Genomic DNA, 22,001 nt, shown 5'->3' with positions numbered 1-22,001 from the left:
TACCAGGTAACCCCACTGGGACCCGCACGGAAGGACGGCTGTGTACCCAGGGCCGGCTCCAGCGTGGGATTCACGCTGCACCTCGGTGTGTTAACACGACAATAAGGGACCGGAATGGAAGTACCAGTGGCACCGCCCCACCCCTCGGGGATGTGCGAATGCCCAAAGCAGCGGTGCGAGCACGCGGAAAGCAAACAGCTCTTACGCCGTGCTCTATGAAGGAAAAATACAGCAAGGCGTTTAGTGATCGGGAAGCAGCTTTATTTCATTTCCTTCCCGTCTGTGCAGGCTTTAGGACGCTTACGGGCCGGCATGCTGCAGTGGGACATGCGGGCACCGGGAGGAAGCGGGCAGAACGGGAGCGGGGCTGTGCCGGGCCGCTAACGAGCGGGTCCCGGCGCCGGTTCCGCCAACTACTTCAGCCCTTTAAAGCGAGCGGTCTGGAAGACCACAGGGCTACGTTCTCCCCCTCGGAGGGGAATCTCTCACGTTTGGGTCTAACGCGGAAGGGTTCCTCCTTCGGGGCGGCGGTGACACCGACACTCATTACCCAAACAACCCCAACCCAGCGAGGACCACTCCCGCTTCCCCGGGGGTTTCGGCCCTCAGCCGGCCCCGCGGGCTCTCCCCGACCTCCCACCTGTCGGGGCCGCCGCGCCGACCTCCCCCTCCCCACCGCGCCGGCGGGGCCGGGGGCAGAGCCGAGGGCCGGGGGCGGTGCGTCCCTCCCCGGCCCGCCCCAGGCGCCGGCCCCGCCCCCGCCGCGGGAGCCGCGGCGAATCAGCGGGGCGCTGTCAGGGCGTCAGCGCCGGCGGCTCCGCGCGGCCGGCCCCGAGCGCGTCCCTTATCGCAGACGGGCACCGGGGGCCGGGACCGCATCATTACCATGGGCACTGTTTGCTTTGCGCGGCGCTGCTGTTTGCTCTTCGCCCTTGCCTGGGCCGGCAGGTTAGCGGCGGGCAGCGGGAGCGCAGGTAAGAGAGTCCGCCGCGTACCGCGTCTCCCGGGTGACCCGTGGCCCCGGGTCACCGCGCCGCGCCGGGCCGCCCGCCCGCCTCTCCCGCTTCTCCCGCTTCGGGGTGCCGGGGGGAGGCCGCTCCTCGCTGCCGGGCTGCTGGAGGCGTCCTCTCGCGTCTTTGATACCGCCGGAGCCGGGGGACGCCTGGGGAAGGGACCGGGAGGGCAAAGTTAGCGAAACGCCCGTGGGATGAATCCGCGCTGAGCGCCGGGCACTGCGCGGGGGAGCGCCGGCTGCGGGGGCTCCGCGAGGCTTCCCTGCCTTAATCGAGGGCCGGTACTTCTGAGCAGCCGCGCTCCTGGCTGTTCAGTAGCAGTAATGATAGCGAGGCTTTGCTCTGATGTTAGAAATCTGCCTAGGAATGCCGTAAGCCAGCGTTAATCTCTTAAAGATGTGCGTGCGGTCCCCAAAGTTGTGCTGGCAGAAACCTTCCAGGTAAAGCGGGGGGCGGAGAAATCCCCGTTCCCCCGATACTCAGTGGGAGCGCAACAGAATGAACGGAGGCGTTGTGGAAGTTCATGAAGTGCCAGGAACGCACCGTGAGCTGCGGGGGTCCCGCGGGGCCGTGCCCTTCCCTTGGGCTCCGTGGCACTGCCGGCCGCCTCCCGCTGCTGCTGCGCGGTGTCCCCGCGGCCCCGCGCACGTCGGATGTCCGACGGCGATGCGGGGAGTGCAGTGCGGCTGTCACCCCGCCGCTCTGATGGACGGTGGGGCCGCTTGAATGACTCAAAAGCATGAAGCAGCCCCCTTTTTTTTTTTTTTTTTTCTTATCCTTTCCTTTTTGTGTTTGGCTGGGACTCTGTCTGGTCCAGGCAGCACCCTCGGGCGCCCGGGGCGCACTCACGTAAACCGCAGCGAGTTCCGAACTGGCCCGAGCGGGCAAGAGAAAAGGAAGAGGCGTGCAGCAGCCCCGCGTTTCTCGAGAAAACGCAGCGCTGCGTGTGGCAGCGGAAACTGTTCTCTCCTTTACAGAGCGGCCCCCGGGGCTCCGGGTGCGGGCAGTTACCCGCTGGGAGCCCGGGCCGTCCCGCAGCTCTCGGCAGTGCCACGGTATCTGCGCCCGCTGGCTCTGAAGCGCTTCACCGCTGGAAGTGGCTGAGCGAGCGCTTCTCAAACAGCGTTAGGATTTCAAGCCGACAGTAAAACTGCTTTTACTTCGGTGTACCTTTGGATGGGATCCGCTCATCCAATCGGCATGAAACCAGCTGCACGTGTCTCGCTCTGGATGCCCCCTCCCACCGCAGCAGCCGTCTCCCAGCTCCCTGACGGCTCAGGGCGGGCTGCGCCGTGCCTGGCCGCTGTGCCCCTGCTGGGCACGGGCTCCTCTGCCCGCCTTCCCATCGTGAGGCCGCTCGGAGCGGAGCGAGGGGCGCGGGGCCGGCAGCGCGGGGCGGGCCCCCCGCGGCGGCCCCTCGTGCGGAGCTTGCGGGGCTCGAGGGGGACGCGGGGACGGGGACCGCGGGGGGGGCAGGGCAGGTTAGCAGGGCTGTAAATGTTCCCATGTTAACAGCAACAGCACACCCCGTCCGTGAATAGGTCGGAGCTCTTTTTTTTTTTTTTTTTTTTTTTTTCTTTCTTTCTTTTTTTTTTTTTTTTTTTTTTTTTTTCCCTCGTCTCCTACGCTCACTTCATTAACATTCCCACGACTACCAAATCTCGCCTCTTTCTCATCCTCCTCCCTCCCCCCTCCTCTTTAAATCCGGGGGAGAAAACGAATGCCCGCCGCTGAGATGTTTGTAAAGGCTTCCTCCCCTGAGAGCGAGAAAAGCGCTCCGGTCCCCTTTCAGAGCCCGCCTCATCAGAGGCGGCAGCGGCGGCCGGAGGGCGGCCGGCACCGTTCCCTTCCAGGCGATGCTCGGTAAGATGATGCTGGTACAGGTCGCTAACTTACCGAGATTCATAGGGTTTGCCATTTACTTATATTTCGCCTCTTAATAAAAAGGTTTAAGGTGGTTTTGCCGTTCAGCGTTTCATTCCTCTCGTTCCCCCATCAGCATAGCTGAAATAAATTGGGATATATATTTCTAAATTAACATATATTTGATATAACACGCAAATAAGCTTGCTTTCTCCTCATTTAAACTCTCACTTGTTTCAACTAACCGTGAAGTGGATCTCTCCTGCCAGACCTATCCAGCAGGCACTAATTTCTAGTAAGTTTAATGATTTTTGTTTTAATGCAGAAACGTGGGACCGAGCCCCCCTAATTTGCTGGAGGGGAAAAGACAGCGGTTAGGCTTAGAGAGAGTAACTCGCTGGCTTGTTTGATTATGTCAGTTTAGATGCTCCCACTTCCAGGTTGGCACTGGGAAGGCAGGCAGGCAAGCAGTTTCCGCAAGGAGTGTGTTCCTGTCTCAGGTCTCACGTCTTTCTTGGGTGTATTCTGTATTCCAGACGTTGACGAGTGCGCAGAAGCTACAGACGACTGTCACATCGATGCCATTTGCCAAAACACGCCGAAATCCTACAAATGTATCTGCAAGCCAGGCTATAAGGGTGAAGGGAAACAATGCGAAGGTAAGGACAGCTCGGCTCCCCTCCTATCTCTACTCCCCTCCCCGCTCTTATTTGTTTTCTCTTTAAAAGCTTTTGTAAATAGCTGAATTCCTGGCACGATTAATGCAGATTTACAGCTGCTTAACCTCAAATCTCGGTGTTTATTGGCAAGCATCCCCCTGCTGCTTTTGCTAATTGTCCGCCATCACAAACGGTCGTGTCCTCCAGCCTATCGNGGGGGGAGGAGGCGGAAGAAATAATAATAAAGAAAAAAAGGAGCACCGAGATGCTCCTGCCTCGGCCCATGGCAGTGGTGCGGCTCTCCCCGGCCTCCCCAGGCTCAGGGAGCTCACTCAGTGTTCCCTCGGGCCCATCACAGTGGGATTTTTCTGTACAACTTCACCCGTTGTCGCAGCGTGCTTCTCTTTGGCACCATGTGTGTGTTGCAGTCACACGTTTTTGGAGCACTTACTCTTTTAAAAATAACTGTTTCATTGTATGCTTATGCTTGCACAGACTTTAAAAAGTTGTTTTGCGTATGTCCTTCCATCAATCCCTTGCATTGAAAAAGATCTGTCGTGTTTCATTAGGAGCACTCCTATTTTAGATGTTATGAACTTCGTCTCATCCTCAGCAGAGAGATTATTCTCTGGTGGGGATATGGTAATCGCTGCAGAATGCAATACAAATAAAAAATGTGAAATTATTGTTTTTTTCCACTTGTAAATGCTCAGCAGCTATATAAATTCTTCCAAATCTCTCTGCTGCAGACTGAATCTTTTTCAAAACGTACGTGGCCAGTCTATAAAGAAGATTAAAGACCTAGAAATGACTTCACTGAAGTCTACAAAAATTGGAAACCACATATTATTCCCCATGGACTTTCGAAGTGTTTGTTCTAGAGCCCTCATAAAGCATGTTTTTGGTTGTTGTATTTTTTCTCTCTTGGGCTTAAACTGGCAGAGGTCCATTCCTACTGTCCACCTCTTGGTGCTGTAGTGTCTCTGAGCTGCTGTTCATTTGGAAGCCAGATTTTCCTTCTTGCAAACAGACGGAATAATCATTCAGTACCACTTTCCCACTTTTCGTCCCCTATTCATCCCTTCCAGGGGAAGAACTGTGTGCAGCAAAAATGTACTCAGGGTCACAGCTGTAGAGGTTGCAGCGTGCTCAGAATTGATACTTCTCATTGCAATGGTTTTCCACATTCAAAGTTTCCTTGAGCTTTAAGTACTCATTTTTTAGCTGCTCAGCTCTGTTACATAGTAGACCTGGATTGTACTCCTGCTTGATTACTGTATATGTTTATTTTTGCCTGACTTGCATTTGTGCATTTAAAAAAGAAAAAAGAATTCTGTAAGTAGTAAAATTCATATTTCCCTGCAGAACGATGTACGGAATCATGCAATTTCTGTGACTGATGTCATACTACTGTGTTTGATGGCATTCAGTGTTTGACAAGCTTGATAAGTACCATAAGCTGGGACAGACTGCTATGTGTTCTGTGTGGAAGTTGAATTGTTCAGCATTAGTCTGGTAAATTAATGTAAGGTGTTTAAATCAGATATTACTCTGTACGATAATCAACTTTTCTTATAGTAATGGTTCGAAAGATCTTGCATCATCTCCATATCTGAAGTTAGTGATTAGTGCTAGACTTTGGGATAAGCAGAAAGCTTGACAGCTTCCTTTCAGGAGCTTATTGTAGATGATTTATGTAGTCCCTTTTAATCTGATCCCAGAGCGGTTTGAAAATTTGTTACTGAAGTAATGTACCTTCAGTGGCAGACAAATATTTGTATAATTGATGTCCTTCTTAAAACCATAGAGATGAAGGAAGAGTCACACAAGTCAGTGGAAGACCTAAGATCTTCCTTGGGTCTGCTATTCATGTAGTGTGGGTTTATTTTGCATCTTAAGGTCAAGTACTCCAAACCGACAGAAATAAACAGACTGGCAGAGTATGGATTGAGATTTAATGTTCCATCACAAGACTACACAAGTAATCAGCTTTTACAAATTGTCTTTTAAGATAGAAGTGACTGTGCTTGTAATACATCAAACAGCTTTCATCGTGCCAGTACCAAAGCTGGGTCATTAGGTGATTCTGGGACTTCATAACAAAGCTTTTCTAAACAAGATTTTTAATTAGTCACCTATGAGAAAAGGATGTATTTTGTGCCATTTTAACCTAGTTCTTACTGGCATTTATAGAAAACTACCCGTACTGCTTTACATCAAGAGAACAGAGGTTATAGCGTAACTAACTCCCCTGTAGTGCAGGCTGTCCCTTACAGCCAGGTTAGACTAAACAAACAGAATAACGGTTTGTATGCTGCAGTGAACATAAAGGAATTACCCTGTACGATCACATTTAATCTAAACTGGGGGGAGGGGTTTCTAAATTTTATTAGAATCTAATGAGATATTAGAATTAATTTAGAAAGATGTGCATGTTAGCTTACTTTAAAGACCAGTCTTGAATTTTACTTCATTCAAAATCAATTTTTGGAGAACAGGATAGAGTATGGGAGCTAACGTGATATGGATTATTTTTAAGCTTTATAAAAGCAGTGTAGCACATACTTAAACAATTATGTCCAGAATGTGAATGTATATTTTGTGTGCATTTATATATACTTTTTTTTTTTTTCAGAGAAGATGAATGGTTTAAAAAACGGGACCTTAAGGCTAATGCGTGCCTTTGTTGTGATTGGAAATGTGAAGTCTAGCCCTTTGTGCAGTATTTTGTGTGAATTTTGCTGCTCTGACCTAAAGGGTAGGAATAAATAGGCAAGATAGTAACATTCAAGGACACACGGAGAGCTCTAGCAACAATTACACTGAAATGAAACTTTTTCTTGACAATCTGTTAAATTATTTTAACAGAGAATTTGTTTCTGGACTCTGCCTTTCTCCCAGCCTGTCTTTCGGACTGAGTTCTTCCAGAATTTCTGATAATTAGGGATGACTCTTCAGTTTCCAGATCTACCCTATCTTTTTATTTCTCTTTTTTCCTTTTTCTGGAGGGGAGTGTTGGGATAGGTGGCTTCTTCTGCTTGAACCACCTGACAAGTTTCTTTCTGCAGAGGACAGTTATTTGTCTCAATAGAAGAGTTGTTAATTTGTCTTATGTCCTGTTTCTTGCTTCCCTTTGTAGATTTCAGGTTACTTTTTTTTTTTTTTTTTTTTCCCAACGCTCTATCTGCTATGCTTTTGTCAAGCTGCATGGTCAGATTTGCCACCATAGCATTTCCCCATCTAGTATAATACATCAATATCCTTTGACCACAGATTCTCTAGCTAGCATTTCCATGGGACAGAATAGTGTGTCCAACCCAGGTAATCTTTAAAAAACAATTTACTTCCAGCTGTCCATTTTTATCAACATACAAAATCTATATCCTATAAACTGAAACTAATTTAGTTTCTGTGGCACTGACAGATCATCTATTATCTTTGGGCATCTTGTTTGTCAAGACTTTAGTTGATATCACAAATGCAGTGGCTGTATCTTCTCTGATTTAACTTTTGGTCTCCACTCAAGTGAGTATCTCACTAAAGTTGTTAGCTGGAAAATTATGTCAAAACAATGGAAAAATCCAGAAGGTTCAAAAGAATTCTAAACTCTGGAGTATCCTAGGCCTTCAGAGGGCCTCCTCTGTCCCTGATGCCATTGTTACGTGTTTGCTGTTGTATGTTGCTCTATTGTTGATCAGTGTATGAAAGGATTTAGCTCTTAAACCTGGTTAATTTTTTGCTCCCACCACTGAGACAAGGCTATACCAAATGCTCCTGCCATTTATGGTTAAAAACCTGTATGATTTCTGGCTGATGTTTATCTGCACCCATTTTATATCCAGTTAATGCCTTGTGCTCATTCTCTGTTTTAAACTTTTTTTTCCCCTCAGCATACTGATGATGATTTCAGTGAGTTGCTCTAGCAGTAGTTTCTTTCTCTTTTGGATGACACCTTATAGACATGACCCTCTACACAGAGGAAATGATCGGGTGGGTGTGTTTTTTTTGTTTTTTTTTTTTTCCTGAAGACACGTTTACTGGGACCTTTTGCTTCTGAGTTGCAAAACTCTGCTCTGACCTTTCCCTTATTGAGTAATACTTTCCTCTTGTTATGTTTTTTCTGCTGTTTTCCATATTATTAGTGTAATTATTCTTCAGTTGTACTCGATTTTACACAGTTGTCATCTTCTTGAACTCTGCACAGAAGATGTCTTCACTCACTATATGGAATCTTTCAGCTATAATCTTTCTCCATCATGAATTTTCATGGACTTCTCACTGAAGTCATATAGCTACCATGACAAAATATCTTGTCAGAGTCTGCCTTACAAGGCTGATTTTTAGCTTTCTGCTTGTGTTGGAAATTTTTGCTATCAGCATCATACTGCATGATTGGTAGTTGGGTAGGCCTGTGCAGTTTTAGTCATGTACGTTATATGCTGACATGCTTGTAGTCCCTTTCCTACTGTAAGTAGTCTTTCCAGGTAAACAGGTCATGGTAATCTGCAAAGCGAGCTGTTACTCTTGATTACTCTGATGACAGGAGCTTACCGGATCTCAGCACAGCAGGTTATGTTCTGCATACATCTATTCGGTAATATGCATTCATTCATTGTCTGTTCTGAGCCCTTGTGTTAATCTAAGGGCTGGAGGAGTCTTCCGGGAAATGTGCAGCTAAGCAATCTAGTGATGCTTCTTCACATCCAGGGCTGATACATTGCCCACTGAAACTACTGCCATAGTTCCTAACTTTTGTCTATGTACAGTGGAAATACTCGATGCAATATCTGGAAAAATACTTGTGTTTATTTACCTAGATCTTACTATTCCCATTAATGTTCTGTGACATTTGGTGTTGGCTTTGATGCAATCTGTTGTTGCAGACAAAAGAGCAGGGAATACTGTAAAGGTTATCTCAAAACAGATAACTAAAGGCCATTTTTGGAACTAGTAATTCTAAGATAGTAGAGACCATAGGGTAGTGAATTTTTTTGCCTTAGCAAATGTTTGAGATTTTTGGGACTGTTGCACACAACTCTATCTTCATGCTGGAGGTCATGCAGCCGGAATTTAAACTACTCATGGTGTTTGCAACAATATGCTGAAGTTTAAAATGAATAGTTAATTCAATTTACAAAGAATCAGAAACAATATAGATAAACTCTCCTTATCTTCAGTAACGCTGTGGGTGTGAGGCCAAATTTCTTCTTATACTCCATTTTTGGATCTAAGGGATTCTAAACAAATCTTAGCAATTGGAGAAACGTATGTAAAGTGTATTTCCTCATCACTCTTATTTGAATAATAATGATTGTTTCTCCAGGGTTGACTTAGTCTTATTCTTGCAATTCTAATCTTGTTCACTCATTTTATCTATCTTAAAAAGCTGGTCTCACTCACTGGATTTTAATTGTACTTCAGTCTTTTGAATATCTGTTCTATTTTTCTCATGCTCTTCAAAGATGAATCCAAATATTGCCACAGAGCTTGCCTGAGTCAGCCTGGAAGTAGCACAGAACACTTCAGAATTCTTTTACCAGCTTTCAGTGCAGTTTCTTGGTCTGAAGCTTCCTCATATTTGCAGGGATAAGTAAGCACAGGGCCTCTGGACATCTTTCTTTTAAATGGAGCGATGATCCCATTTCTTTTTAGTGCCACATGTCCCATCAGTTCACTCTCAGCAATTATTTCTTAAGTGGATCTTCTTTAGCAATGAGCCCATGGGAAGTAAATAACTGTTGTTTCTTGTCCTTCCATTTCTGAAACTTCTGTGACTCAAAGATGGCACTATAGCAGGCTTAGGCTTGCGTTATCTCTGAATCACCCAGCGGAATAACAGTGATGCTACTGAATGAGGCAGCTTCAGTGATTTCTTCCTGATTGATTTATTCTATTTGCAACAGAAGGTGAATTTATTCTGTCGAGAAATGGTTGTCTTCCATGACTGTGAAAATATCAACACATTACAGATTGAATATTAGCACTACATTCATAGTCTTACTGTTACTGCTAGTAAGTAGGTGCTCTGTGAAGCTGGTTTGGTCAGATCCACCAATAATATCCATTAGTAATATCCTGCTACATATATGTTGGAAAAACAAAGGTTTTTATGAGCACATTCATCCCTGCCCTTTGCTTGTTCTGAAAAGCTACAGGAATATGGTGTGTGTGTGTGTTATTTCTAAATACTGTTTCATGCTTGGTTTATATCCTTATTCTAATTCTGTCATTTTTTGTATAACCATTACATGACCTGATCTCTGTTCAGTGCTTGAGTCTTTCACACTGATCTATTTACTTTTGAACTGGTTGTGCAGTATTCTTTAAGTCCATAGGGAACATTAGGTATCAAATCTTCTGTGCTTTCTAGTTTTACAGCTATAATACTTTAATGTTAACATTAATGTCATTTGGGAAACTTCGCATCACCCTCTTGTAATGGATACATTGTCTTGATGCAATCTCATTCTGCAAGCCTGTGATGCCTTTTTTATCCTGTTGACTTGCAGCAGCCCTTTTGTGCCAAAAGCCACCTTCCAGTTTTGTGGTGATGTTTATTTCAGCATCAGATCATCCCTATTTTATTCACACAGAGAGTAACTTTACTCTGTGTGAGCCACTTTGCTGAGTTCATTGAAAGCAGCTTCTAAAATGAAGAACTACACGTTGTCAAAGAGTAGGGGAGGTAGAATGTAAACCAGCTTCTTTTGATTTGAGCTAGTAAATAAATATTTTTCCTCTCAGTAAATGTACTCATTTGGCTGGATAACTTGATGCATCATTTTAGACTGATAAAAGCATCTCCCACTATCCATTTCAGAGGTCTTCTGTATCTGTGCTCCTTCTCTTTTTCTTGGTCTTGTACCATTTAATACTTAATTCCCAGCTTGCCAGTTTCCTGAATCACTACAGGGAATGGAGTTTCTTAGGGGACGTAGTAGCAAGCAAGAAAATACTCCTGAGAACACTCTGTAATAAAACAGAGTTTTATTGCAGCCTAAGTGAATTAACAGCTTATGGTAACTCTTCCTTTCTCCTTCAGTCTTTCTCTTTTCCTTGAATAAGGCTCTTGTTTTGGCTAGGGTTGAGCCTTGGATTATTTTTTTCTCTTTCAGATTGATTTGTTTTTCTGATTTAGTTTAGCAGTTTATCCAATAAAGCCCTTAGCTGTGATGGCACGACCCGTTTAACTTCTCACCATGCCATCCGTCTCCATGTGTCACACACGCTCTTGTTTTCTCCCATTACTCCCTGGCCTGTCCTACCTCTCAGAGCTCTTTTCTGGCAGCCCATAATGCTGCTTTAGTGAACAGCTCCCCCGGTGGTCCAGTTTGGAAATCTTCCATTTTTAGTTAGGAAAAGAACATTTTCTACTTTTTTTTTCTTCTAGAAATGCTTCTTGGATACAAATATGGCTATATTTTGCATAAACAAATACCATGAAGCTAGAAATATGGCCTAATTCTTCAGAAGAGTTGCATGTAATTCTTGATTTTTGAAAAAGATATGTTTTTTTTCCAAGGACACTTCTCTAAATAGTTGATAAGCTCCCCGTCTGCTGCATGGTCTGAGTACTTTGGGAACTTAAATATATTTATAAAATTTCATCAGTCTCCGTAGTTGCTGAGCTGTAGAACCCCCAGGGTGGCCTCTGATGGTGATATAAACCTGGTATTTAACAGGAACTTCTCCTTTCTGACAAATATGCAGTGTAAATTATCTGCCAGAAAAATTATAAAAAAAAAACAAACAAATAAATGGAATGTACACTAAGTGCAATATTGAAGCGTCTGTATGCCTTTTGTCCTCATTCTTTATACGTCTGTCACACACTGCCTGGTTTTCCTTGATTTCTCTATTTCTCTTTACTTTTCCTTCTTTTCCCACCTGTACCTTTACTTGTGATGTACCTTGCGGTTTTATCCCATATCAAGATCTCTGGGCCTGGAGTGCCAGCTCTGTGGACCTCTATGGTCCTCTCTCTCTCTTGAGTTGTCTTTGAGTCAAAACAGCTACCTACAGCTCCCAGAGTTGTCCCTTTTTCTTCATTTTCTATATTTTTTCCACTTTTCTGGCCCATGCTGCCTTCTTAGAGTTCATCTATCCCTGCTGTTCCCACCCCAATAGAGGTCAAAGGCTCTTCTCTCAGGTGGATGACTGGAAAGACATCATTGTGTAGCTGTTTGCTATCATTTCACAGAATCATGGATTTGTAAGCTTTCATTTGATTAGAGGGACTATCTGCATGTTTGTCCATCTCAGTACCGAAATGCACATTCCTTCTTATAAGCCTGAACTTACACTGTTGCAAGGGGTGGTCAGGGAGCCTTTGATCAAACGGTAGGAGTGGGGAAGTGTGGTGTTTTGCTAGTTCTTTAATCCTTGCACAGATAAACTCCACTACTGTGGTTTTTGTTTCCTCTGCATTTGAGCCAAGTAGCATCTACTCTGATACCACAAGGGCACTGTAGACAATAGGAATTGTAGGTGGTAGGTACAGTCTCTGTACCTCTGGAAGAGGATGGTGAATACAGCCTGTGTATGCATGACACTAGCTCAACTCTATTCTAGACCAGGATAACCAGGAGCCATAACGACAGGGAAAGTCTCACCTAGCCCTGGGGTGGAGGAAAATAAGTCAGGAAAGCTTTGTGTGTACATTTGGTTGGGAAAAGGAATAATACTATGCCTTCCCAGCATACTGAATTAAGAAGTTCCTCTTCACTTGATTGTGCTTTTTTGAATAGTCAATTGATGTGGGGCAATTACTGCTGAAGCAATCACAGTATATTAAAAAAAGGAAGTACAGCATGGCATCATAAGCAATTCTACACTGACAATGAACTATGGTGTAGAGGCTGAAACAAAAGGCAGGAGAGTTCATCACCGGCCTTCATCTGGATATAGATCTGTTGACCACAACCCTCTGACTTCAGCCATCCAACCAATTCCTTATCCACTAAATAGCCCACCCTTCAAATCAATCTCTCTCTAAGTTAGAGGTAAGGATGTGTTGTGGGACCGTGTCAAAGGCCTTGCACAAGTCCAGGTAGATGACATCAGTTGCCCTTCCTTTGTCTGCTGATGCCGTCACTCCATCATAGAAGGTCACCAGATTGGTCAGGCACAATCTGCCCTTGGTGAAGCTGTGCTGGCTGTCTCAGATCACCTCCTTGTCTTGCATGTGCCTTAATGTAGCTTGCAGGAGGATCAGTGCTATGATCGTCTAGAGGCACAGACGTGAAGCTGTAAGATAAGAAACAGAAGATAGTTTGTCAGCCACCCACCCCCTCCTCCCATGAAATGTCCAGGCTTTCAGACACATTTAAGATACTCATCAGAAGGAACACATTTACATTGCAGTTTCAAGAGTCATTTTGCTGAGATGCTTTGAGTGTTCAGAGTACTTTAGTATGTGTTTAATCTTAAGAAGATGTTACCCTTTAAAGTAATTCCCTTTAAGTGCTTTATTAAATTGAAGATACCATCTTATTTTGCTTAGTGCAGCGCCCATTTTCTGCAACTGTAAAGTATCACAGTTTTTCCTTCAGTGTAAAAAGGAAAGGAAAACACAAGTCCTTTGATCATTTAATGAGCTAATGTAAGACCTTTGTTTTGCAGGTGCTTTAGACCTGAACCTAGTGCTAAAAATGCAAGCAGTTTCTTTGGTGCTGTTCACCCCACAGATAATACATCAAACTTAAATCTGTAATTTTGTAATTATTGATAATGTCTTACAATGCAGCCCCCAATGACAGAATCAGAAATAGTAAATGGATGAAATAACCAGTTCTGTAATCAATCTTTTTACACAAATGATCTGTTACTGTCTTAGCTGGAAATTGCTTAACTCAGCATACCATTGTTCCCATGCCTTAGTTTGCATGAAGCACTCAGGTCTTATAAGGTGTCAAACTCGTAAAACATCAAAATTTTACTTGAAAAAATATGGAAGTGATGCATAATACTGATTGGTGTTTATTATTGTTCTGGAGAGGAATCTGTCATACAAGGGTGGCTCAAAGGTAGCACCTCCTTTTTTATTGTGTTGGGCCATGAAATCAGAGGCAAGTGTGGGTGGTATGGCAGTACAGGTTGAACCTTCCCACCAATATTCCTTTACATTTTGTGACCAATGGCAGTAGAGGGGCAGTGTGACAGAATGGCATCTGACATGGAAGTCCATATGAAGCAAAGGTGTGTCACTGGATACCTCCATGTGGAAAAATTGTCACCCACTGACGTTCACTGAGGCTTGCTGAATGTTTATGGAGAACAAACAGAGAGGTGGTGGGTGATGTGTTTCAGCACGAGTGACAGTGGATCACCTCTGATAGCGTAGGTTTTTAGGAGCATGGCATGTAGGCTCTTGGTCATTGCTGGCAAAAAGGCATAGCTAAAGGTGGTGATTGTGTTGAAAAACAGTATTCTGTAGCTGAGAATTTGCTCTACCGAACAGTGTTACTGTGGTCTTTGTATCTGATGTGGTAGCCATGGAAATAAATAGGAGGCATTATTTTCAGAGCAACCTACGGAAAATGTACTTCAGGGACCAGAGAATGGGAACCACTGCAGAAGTAGTTGTTTTCAGGACATATAATTACTGACAATACGTAACTGCTGTGCATTCAAGTTCTTTCCGTTGTCAGAAGAGAATTTCACTGGATTTCTTTTGTTCTAATTTCATTATTTGGAAGCTGGAGCTTCCAAATACTTGCTACTGAAGGAAGAAGTCTCCCCTGTCACAGGGAAGACATGCCTGAAGTGGGTTATCCTGAATGGGGAGTATGGGTAATGCACATTTAAGTTTTTTGGCAGCATGTGTGTAGGAGGAAATTGATATCTGACTTGATACCTCTAGAGATGTTAGTGTATTTTGCTGAGTTGAATTGTGCCTTTATTCTTTTTGCACTTTTCCTCTGTTTGCTAAACTTAAAACTCCGTAATAACCATGATTTAGAGACGTGCCTTTAATTTTAACTATGAAGCACCAAATTCTGAGTTTACTCAGAAATGCATGTTTTTCTTACGCATCCCAACCTATTGATTAAAATTATCAAAAAGCTTCTTTCCACCTCTTCCCTCCCACAATCGTTTTCTCTTAAACCATTCTAGTTGTTACTTGTGCAGTGGTACACTTCACCTGATCCTCAGTAATGATCTTGGTACACCATACACCAGATAGGCATGTGCTTGGAGCTGATTGCTTCTGCTTCCTGCTGCTAATGGATTTCCCCAAGTGTAATCAGACATACTGGATAAAGGCAGCACTGCCTGGCCTGTGCTTTAGACTGATCTGAAGCCATAAAGCTGCTTCACTATGGAGGCTAAATGTGAACTATTTGCCTTCTGGAGGGCAGAGCCTGTTGTGCCAGGCTTTGTTTAAGTGGAACCCTGTGGTTTTTGCATGGCTTGAATTCCTTGTGAAGCAAGTTCACCTCTGTTCAGACAGCAACATGTGGACATATTCGGAGTGCAAGGAATAACTGGGGGAATGAAGGTTGCTGGAGCTTCTCTGACCTGTAACTATTTTGACCTGTAAGAGCCAACCAGAGAGTATGGCTGGAGCAGACAGACAACCTCAGCCTGTTTTCCTGAAATAAAACCCTGAAGACCAAAGTGGTTTGGTTGGGCATCGTCTTTTTCATTAGGTATAACTGTTTCATTATGTGAAGATGGAAGCAGCTTATTCTGTATGCAAACAGTTTAAGATCTAAGGAGATTATAGCTTCAGAATGGAAGAAGTTTTCTATTACAGTTCTCTCAAGGGCTTAAACAATGAAAACAACTCCCTCAGATTTTTGTTTATAATATGGTTAACCATTCTAGCTGACAAGGAAAAACAGCTTTTATTGTGGCATGGATAAAATCCAAAGTGTTGTCACTTAAGTTTTATGTTAATAGTCACTTCTAAATCTAAAAAAAAATTATTTGTGTTCTTTGTGCCTCTAGCACTTTATGTGATTTCACTGTTTCTTTTAAAATCTTTTAAACATTCTTTTTCTTCAAGGATATGTGTGAACTGTGTGGAAAAATAAAATCGTTTGATTGTATCACATGTGGTCTCATGAAGCAAAACCCAAAAGCCTTAGTATTTCTTCTGAACAGGGAATACACACAAATCTGTTTTGAATGTCAGCAGCAGTTGCATCCATTTTCCACAATAGCTTATTCACATAACTTTAATGTAAAAGTTTCTTCTGCACATTTCTGAGTGCTTTTGCTGGACTTTGTGCAACAAAGAGAGTACGTATGTACATAAGAATACCAATGTGTACCTATATTCATTCAGAAATCCTTTATTGTTAACTCGATCTATGAAACGTAATGCTGAAAGGATTCTAGAAAGGTCAGGAAAAAGCAGTGGTAAGGCAGAGGTAACACTTCATAATGTTATGTCTCTTTATGCCAGATAATTTATTAAGTATCCTGAGGAATTCCAACTTGTGCAGCTTGTATCTGAGTAGAACAGAGTTAATAGAACACATTTCTGCACAGCTTAAATGTGGAAGGTTATCACTGTTATACCTGTAGAATTTCTTCTTGTTCCCTTTATGTCCCTGGCTAGATTTAATTCTGTCTGGGTTTTAGCTTTCCTAACCTGATTCCTGGCTGCTCCGACAACTTCTTTGTAGTTCTCCCAGGTAACTCATTTCTGCTTTCATTCCCCATGGACTTCCTTTTTGCACCAAAGCAAGCTTCTTGTTGATCCATGGAGGCCTCCTGGCATTCTTGTCTGCCTTCCTCTTTCTCAGGGTGCACTGCTTCTTTGCTTGGAGAAGATGATTCTTGAATACTGACCAGCTTTCTTGGAACCCTCTTACCTCCAGAGCTTTTTCCCATGTCACTGCCAAGCAGTTCCTTGAAGAAGTCTAAGTCTGCTCTCCTGAAGGCCAGGAGAGATACCACTGCTGTGTTCCGTTGCCATTGCTCCAGGTGTTCCAGCACCTCTCCAAGTACCCAGAGAGGTTATGGATGCTTCCACCCTGGGGACATTCAAAGCCATGCTGGATGGGGCTTTGAGCAATCTAGTCTAGTGGGAGGTGTTCCTGCCTATAGCAGGGGGTTGGAACTAGATGTTCTTGAAGGTCCCTTCCAACCCAAACCTTTCTGTGATTCTGTGAAGGTTTTTAGTCATTACCAATAATATTGACACTATGATTAGACACTGGTGGTAATTTTAGGGGGTTTCAAGGCAAGTATTTTATGATCTGGAAGGAAGGTAGCAGGCAGTTGTATCTTGCTCTGCAGTGGGAAGACTACATCAATTTTTGTCCCAAGTGAGATTACCTGATGCATTGCCTCAGCTAGGAAGAGCCTGGATGTAAAGGATGGAGGCCTGTCTGAAGAGGATGCTTTCCAAAAGGATCAGCATGTTTCCGGTGAAGTTGTCATTCATTGCAGAAAATCCTATTGTTTGAAACTGAAGCCACATAAATGATTCTGTTTACACACAGTGAATTCTGTATGTCTCGTGCTTAATGAACATCAGGATGATCCAGTGCCTGAACCATGCTATTTCACTTACTAAACAAGCTCTTTGTGTTTGTGGGGAGTCCTGGAGGCTCCACATGGTGTCTGAGAGGTTTGCCACTTGGATGTGAGTGTTACAGGTGTCCTGCTGGGTGAGAGGAATGTGTATGGGTGCTTGTCCTGTGTTCAGGAGCACAGGCCTCCAGCTGGCTCAGCTGATGTTGCTCAAACATACTGGAATAAACTGATCTTAATGATGAGACCAAGCATGAAGAGCTTCAGTCTTTGAAGAAGTTGTGAAAATGGGAGGTGGAATGTCTGGTGGGAATGCTTTAAAAGGCAGTTTGTGTAAGTAATGCAAACCTCAGTATACTTCTGCCTTTAGCAGTGAGAAGTACACACAACATACATCCTCAAAAACTTTATGCAGATTGTGAAGATAACTATTAAAAGGGGGAAATACGCTGCGGGGAAGCTTTGTACATATTTTTATTACTGAACTATGCAAAATCAAGGGAGAAAAGCCATATTCGGAGCAAACTTTATACCATATGTATCAAGTCTGTCATGGTTTTATGATTTTCGGTTATTGGTACTCCACATCATAACATCATGTAGTGAATGTACCTGGTTCTCAGAAGAGAAGGACTACTACATTCCCCACGGCACTTTGCTCCTTTGTTACCATTTTCCAGCCGGAGGGAAAAGATAAAAGCTCACAGTATAAAAACTTGCAAATCATGAGACCTTGTCCCTTTTTCCACCGTCTCTCGTCTTGGCAGCACCTCGCTCTCCAGCCGTCTTATCGTCGGTAGTAGAGTAAGGCCTACCTTGATTTTGGGACATTCTCTCTCTCTGTATTGGTTTTATCAGCTTAAATTGCAATTATATTGTACTATAGTGTGTTGTTTTGCATTCCAATGTCTTATTTAGTAAATTAGTTTGTTTCTCCTCAGATTGTTGCCGCTGTTCTTTGCTCTCAGGGCCATCTCCCTACCCTTCTCCCCTTTCCCCTTTTCCCGGGACATGGGCCCGTGGGTCCCCTGTCCCCTTCGTCACGGAATCGGGCCTAACGCCCGTAAACCGTTGACAAAGTCAAAGGATTTGTGGTTTATATTTTGTTATATAATATACAAACATGTAAAGAAATTACGTTCCACTGAATATCTAGTTTACCAATAGATTCTTTAGCAAACTTTATAGTTGACAAGGAAGTATAAAACTTTGTGGAAATACGTGTGTTCTGGTCTGAATTAGTCGCCAACGTGGTCTTTTCTATTATAGTATTTCAAGCTGTAGGGAGCGCTTTAAATGCTTCAACCCATTTAACCTTAATTGCTCGGTTTTAATAGACATTTGCTAACTAAAGGAACCAAATTATGGCTTGAATTAGCCTTTACTAATCTTAATTAAAAGCTCTCTTTTATAATCAGGAACAGCTTAAGTCATTTCAGCATGGCTTACCATTCTAAGCTTATCTTTAAAAGCTGAGGTACTTTGATAATAATTGTTTAGACTGAGTACGGGTAGCCATTATTGTCCTTATATTGCACTTAATTAAAAATATCTCCTCCATGTGGTTTTGTTCCTTCTGTTAGCTGTAAAAATTATTTGGTTGGTGGGGAGTTTACTTTTTCTGTGGTTATTTAAAAACACGTTGCTACCCTTTGAAAAAGTTTTCTGGGGTCACAAAACACAAAATGAATGTGTGAATTAGTATAAATATTAGCTTCCCGCCTTTCTCCATCCTCAAGTAAATGCTTGTCAGTCACTCAAATTAAACGGTGTGCTAAGAATTTAATTGCAACCTCTAATAATACATTCTGTAATTCATTTGGTTTAACATTTGTGTTCAGACAGTTGGTTATGGGCTTTACATTGCACTCATTCATGAGGGCTAACTTCCAGTAAAAACTACAGTCTGTCCACTGAGCATGTGGCATCCTATTAGAATTTCTGTTCGTTTCAAGGGTATTTGCAAGAAGCAAATGATGGATTTCATCTGTCTGAATGTAGATCTCAGTAGTACTTATCAATACGTTTAAGCTGATAGCCTTGCATTTTCTTCATAGTTGATGAAGAGAAATAGGAGTTTCCTTAATGCAGTTTGCCTTGTATTAATGAAGACAAAAATAGATAAGATAAATCATGCTTCGGGTCTTTTTCTAACAGGTGTGGTCATCTACAGTGTGAGTGTATAAAGCTGGATGGTATCTGTGCAGAAGTCTGACGTCTGTGACATTTAACAGCCATTGAAATTAATGGAAAATATTCTGTACTTAGTTGTTCTTTGAATTGGACTAGGACAAGGGATTTTTAAGCTGTAGTATTATCATTCAATCATTATGAAATTCAGACTTCCGGTTTCTGGTTTACTTTTTTAAATTTTAATTTAAAATACACTGCCACCTGTCTAGCACAGTGATATCCTCTACTGAACTCCATCCAAAAAAAAAAAAAACCAAAAAAAAAACCCGACCCAAGATAGACAAACAATATCCCTACAACCAAAAACTCTCACAGTTTATTTTATCATCCTTCTCAGGAAGCACTGCTAGACAATGTGATGATACTGTTTTAAAAATTGCATTTTTTTTAGTTCTAGTAATTGTGAGATGTCTGCTTGCATGAACTAAATGCAAATTACAAATTCAAATTTACACTAAGCCTGCTAGACCTTTATGTGCCCACAAGGAACTTATAAGAAAAGTCACGTGCTATTTATGGAGATGGACAGGCCTTTCTGAATGTCAGTTTTATTTGCTTTGTTGTCACATCTTTGGAGCACCTTTAAGCATTTTTCAGAATTTCTCCTACTGTCTTGCTGTATGTTCTGTGCAGATAGAGCATACGAGGATTGTTAAATTATATCCTTTAGAAGAAGGTAAAATCAGGGCTCTTTACAGTGTGTTCAAATAACTCCAGTTCCCATCCATGCCACCTGCCTATGTGTATTTATCTTTCAATACGCCTTTTTCCATAGTAGTCCATTTCTTTATCTCAGGCATCAGATCGTCTTTGAAGGGGTACTTTTCCTTTACAGCTAATAGCATCTGCTTCCAAAGGGTGAAGGACTCATCCTGACATCTACTAATACCTCTGTCAATGGCTGAGAGAGTGTCCAAAAACCAAAAGGCCTTACTCTAATGCTGGCAGTGAGACGGCTAGGGAGAGAGACGCTGCCAGGACGAGCAGGAGGGGAGCGAGGAGCAAAAAGGGGGCGTCTTGTGATATGCACACTTTTCATCTTTCCCTCTGAACGGAAAATGGTAACAGAACAGCAAGCAGTCTTCTGAGAAATGTAGTTCTTCTCTTCTGAGAACCAGGTACCTGGAACTATCCACGATCCACAAAACTGGAGCATTAACTCTTTAACTCCCAGTGCACTACTTGATGTTATAACGTGGAATACTGATAACCAAAAATCATAAAACCATGACAGGTGTGTAAGATGGCTGGACAGAGTTAGGTGGAGGATTGTCTAGGTTGATGTGCAGTCTCTGACGGTGGCCAGCAGTTGATGCTTAGGGTAGACTATTAAAAATCAAACATGGAAGAAGATTGCAACCATTATCTGCACCTAGTGATTTAAAGACTTCTCAAGCCAAAAATTTCATTCAATTTTTTTTTGTTTAATTCATTTTCCACTTGTAATCTGAAAGTGAATTAGGTTTGCTTTAACAAGTATTCTTCAAAACTCATTTATAAATAGATGTTTAGCCATGTCCAGTATACTGGGAAAGAATAGTATGGGAACAGGTAGTCATATACACCTGTCTTTTGTGAGCTTCCTGCCTACTGTTGCTTACTATGAGCATCACAAATCTGTCTCTATGTTGTGTTAGCCAAACCTTACATAACCAGATGTTAATGTTTGTTTTGGCAGCTCACTACATCTTCAGAATGACCGGCCTTTTCACTTTTCTGAAAATGAGACTTCATTAGGAAAATTCTTAAGTTGGTTTTGAAAGACAAATAGATTCTTTGAAAAGCTTGATCTAGATGTTTAATCTTCCTTTAGATGATTATGTTATTGAACTAGGAGCCATGGATAAACACCTAAAAACCCTTTTATTTCAATTTGAGCATTTTACTGATGGATAAAGACCTCTATTAATCATGGGTGAGTTAGCTAATTAGTGTCCTATTTTCAGTGGATAACTAAGAATGTTGTTTGTTCTTTCCTGGACTCTTGTTTCTATGTATTAGAAATACTGTGAACATATACCAGATGCAGCCTTAAAACAGAGATTGTCTTGAAAAGCAGGGAGGAAAAAGAAGTATGGAGAACTCATCAAAGTAATTTATCTAATCTAGTTTTATATTGGATGTATTGTCCAATTTAAAAACAAAACATCTGTTTACTGAGTTGTAAATCAAGTCTTTAGTCAAGAGATTACTACATTTTCTTCTTACCTGTGCATAATAAAAGAACATTGCTGTAAAAGACATTTCAGAATAAATAATCTAAATGAGAGTATTAGGAATAGCTCTACTGGACTTAACCAACGTTTGTACAAACTTACTTTCTTTTATCCCTCTACTGTTGAGGAGGGTGGTACAATTAGGTTCCTTGGCTTTCTCTTACATGTTATGTCAAAAGCTCTATTTGTATACCGCGCAGAAGTTTTAGGCCTTCTTTGGTTCTTTTACCTGACATCCTCCCCAAAGTAACGAGAAGATATATAAAATTATAGCAGGAAAACTTCCAGGCTATGAATAAAAGCCATCTTCAGTTTTCAATGAATGTCCACATTACTATATAAGTTTCTTCAGTTTCATTTTTTTTCCCACTGAGTAGCTCTAACAGAGCAGGGAGTCCTGGGTGCTTTCTAGTACAGAGCATTTGAGTAGCAGAGCAAAAATAATTTATTTCTTGGCAGAGCTAGTTACTGCATCTGCTTGCTCTGTCTGTCTGTCTTTCTGTCTGTCTTTCTGTCTTTCTGTCTTTCTGTCTGTCTTTCTGTCTTTCTGTCTTTCTGTCTTTCTGTCT

General features: G+C 42.6%; 1 protein-coding gene across 4 annotated transcripts in view; it reads left to right on the top strand.

The window, feature by feature from the left end:
- Positions 758-22,001, top strand: part of SCUBE1 (signal peptide, CUB domain and EGF like domain containing 1) — a 212,517-nt gene continuing 191,273 nt past the window's right edge. For 3 of the 4 annotated variants that reach the window (XM_021392557.1, XM_021392555.1, XM_021392550.1), the window contains exons 1-2: positions 758-974; positions 3,413-3,535. In XM_021392557.1, the coding sequence (XP_021248232.1) occupies positions 887-974; positions 3,413-3,535 (211 nt within the window). In that variant the 5' untranslated portion in view covers positions 758-886. The remainder of the gene's footprint in view (positions 975-3,412; positions 3,536-22,001) is intronic. The other variant, XM_021392541.1, reaches the window with a different exon arrangement.

The sequence above is a fragment of the Numida meleagris genome, chromosome 1 (assembly GCF_002078875.1).
Source record: "Numida meleagris isolate 19003 breed g44 Domestic line chromosome 1, NumMel1.0, whole genome shotgun sequence".
Taxonomy (NCBI): domain Eukaryota; kingdom Metazoa; phylum Chordata; class Aves; order Galliformes; family Numididae; genus Numida; species Numida meleagris.
The sequence above is the reverse complement of the archived record's forward strand: the minus strand, read 5'-3'. Positions and strand labels throughout refer to the sequence as shown.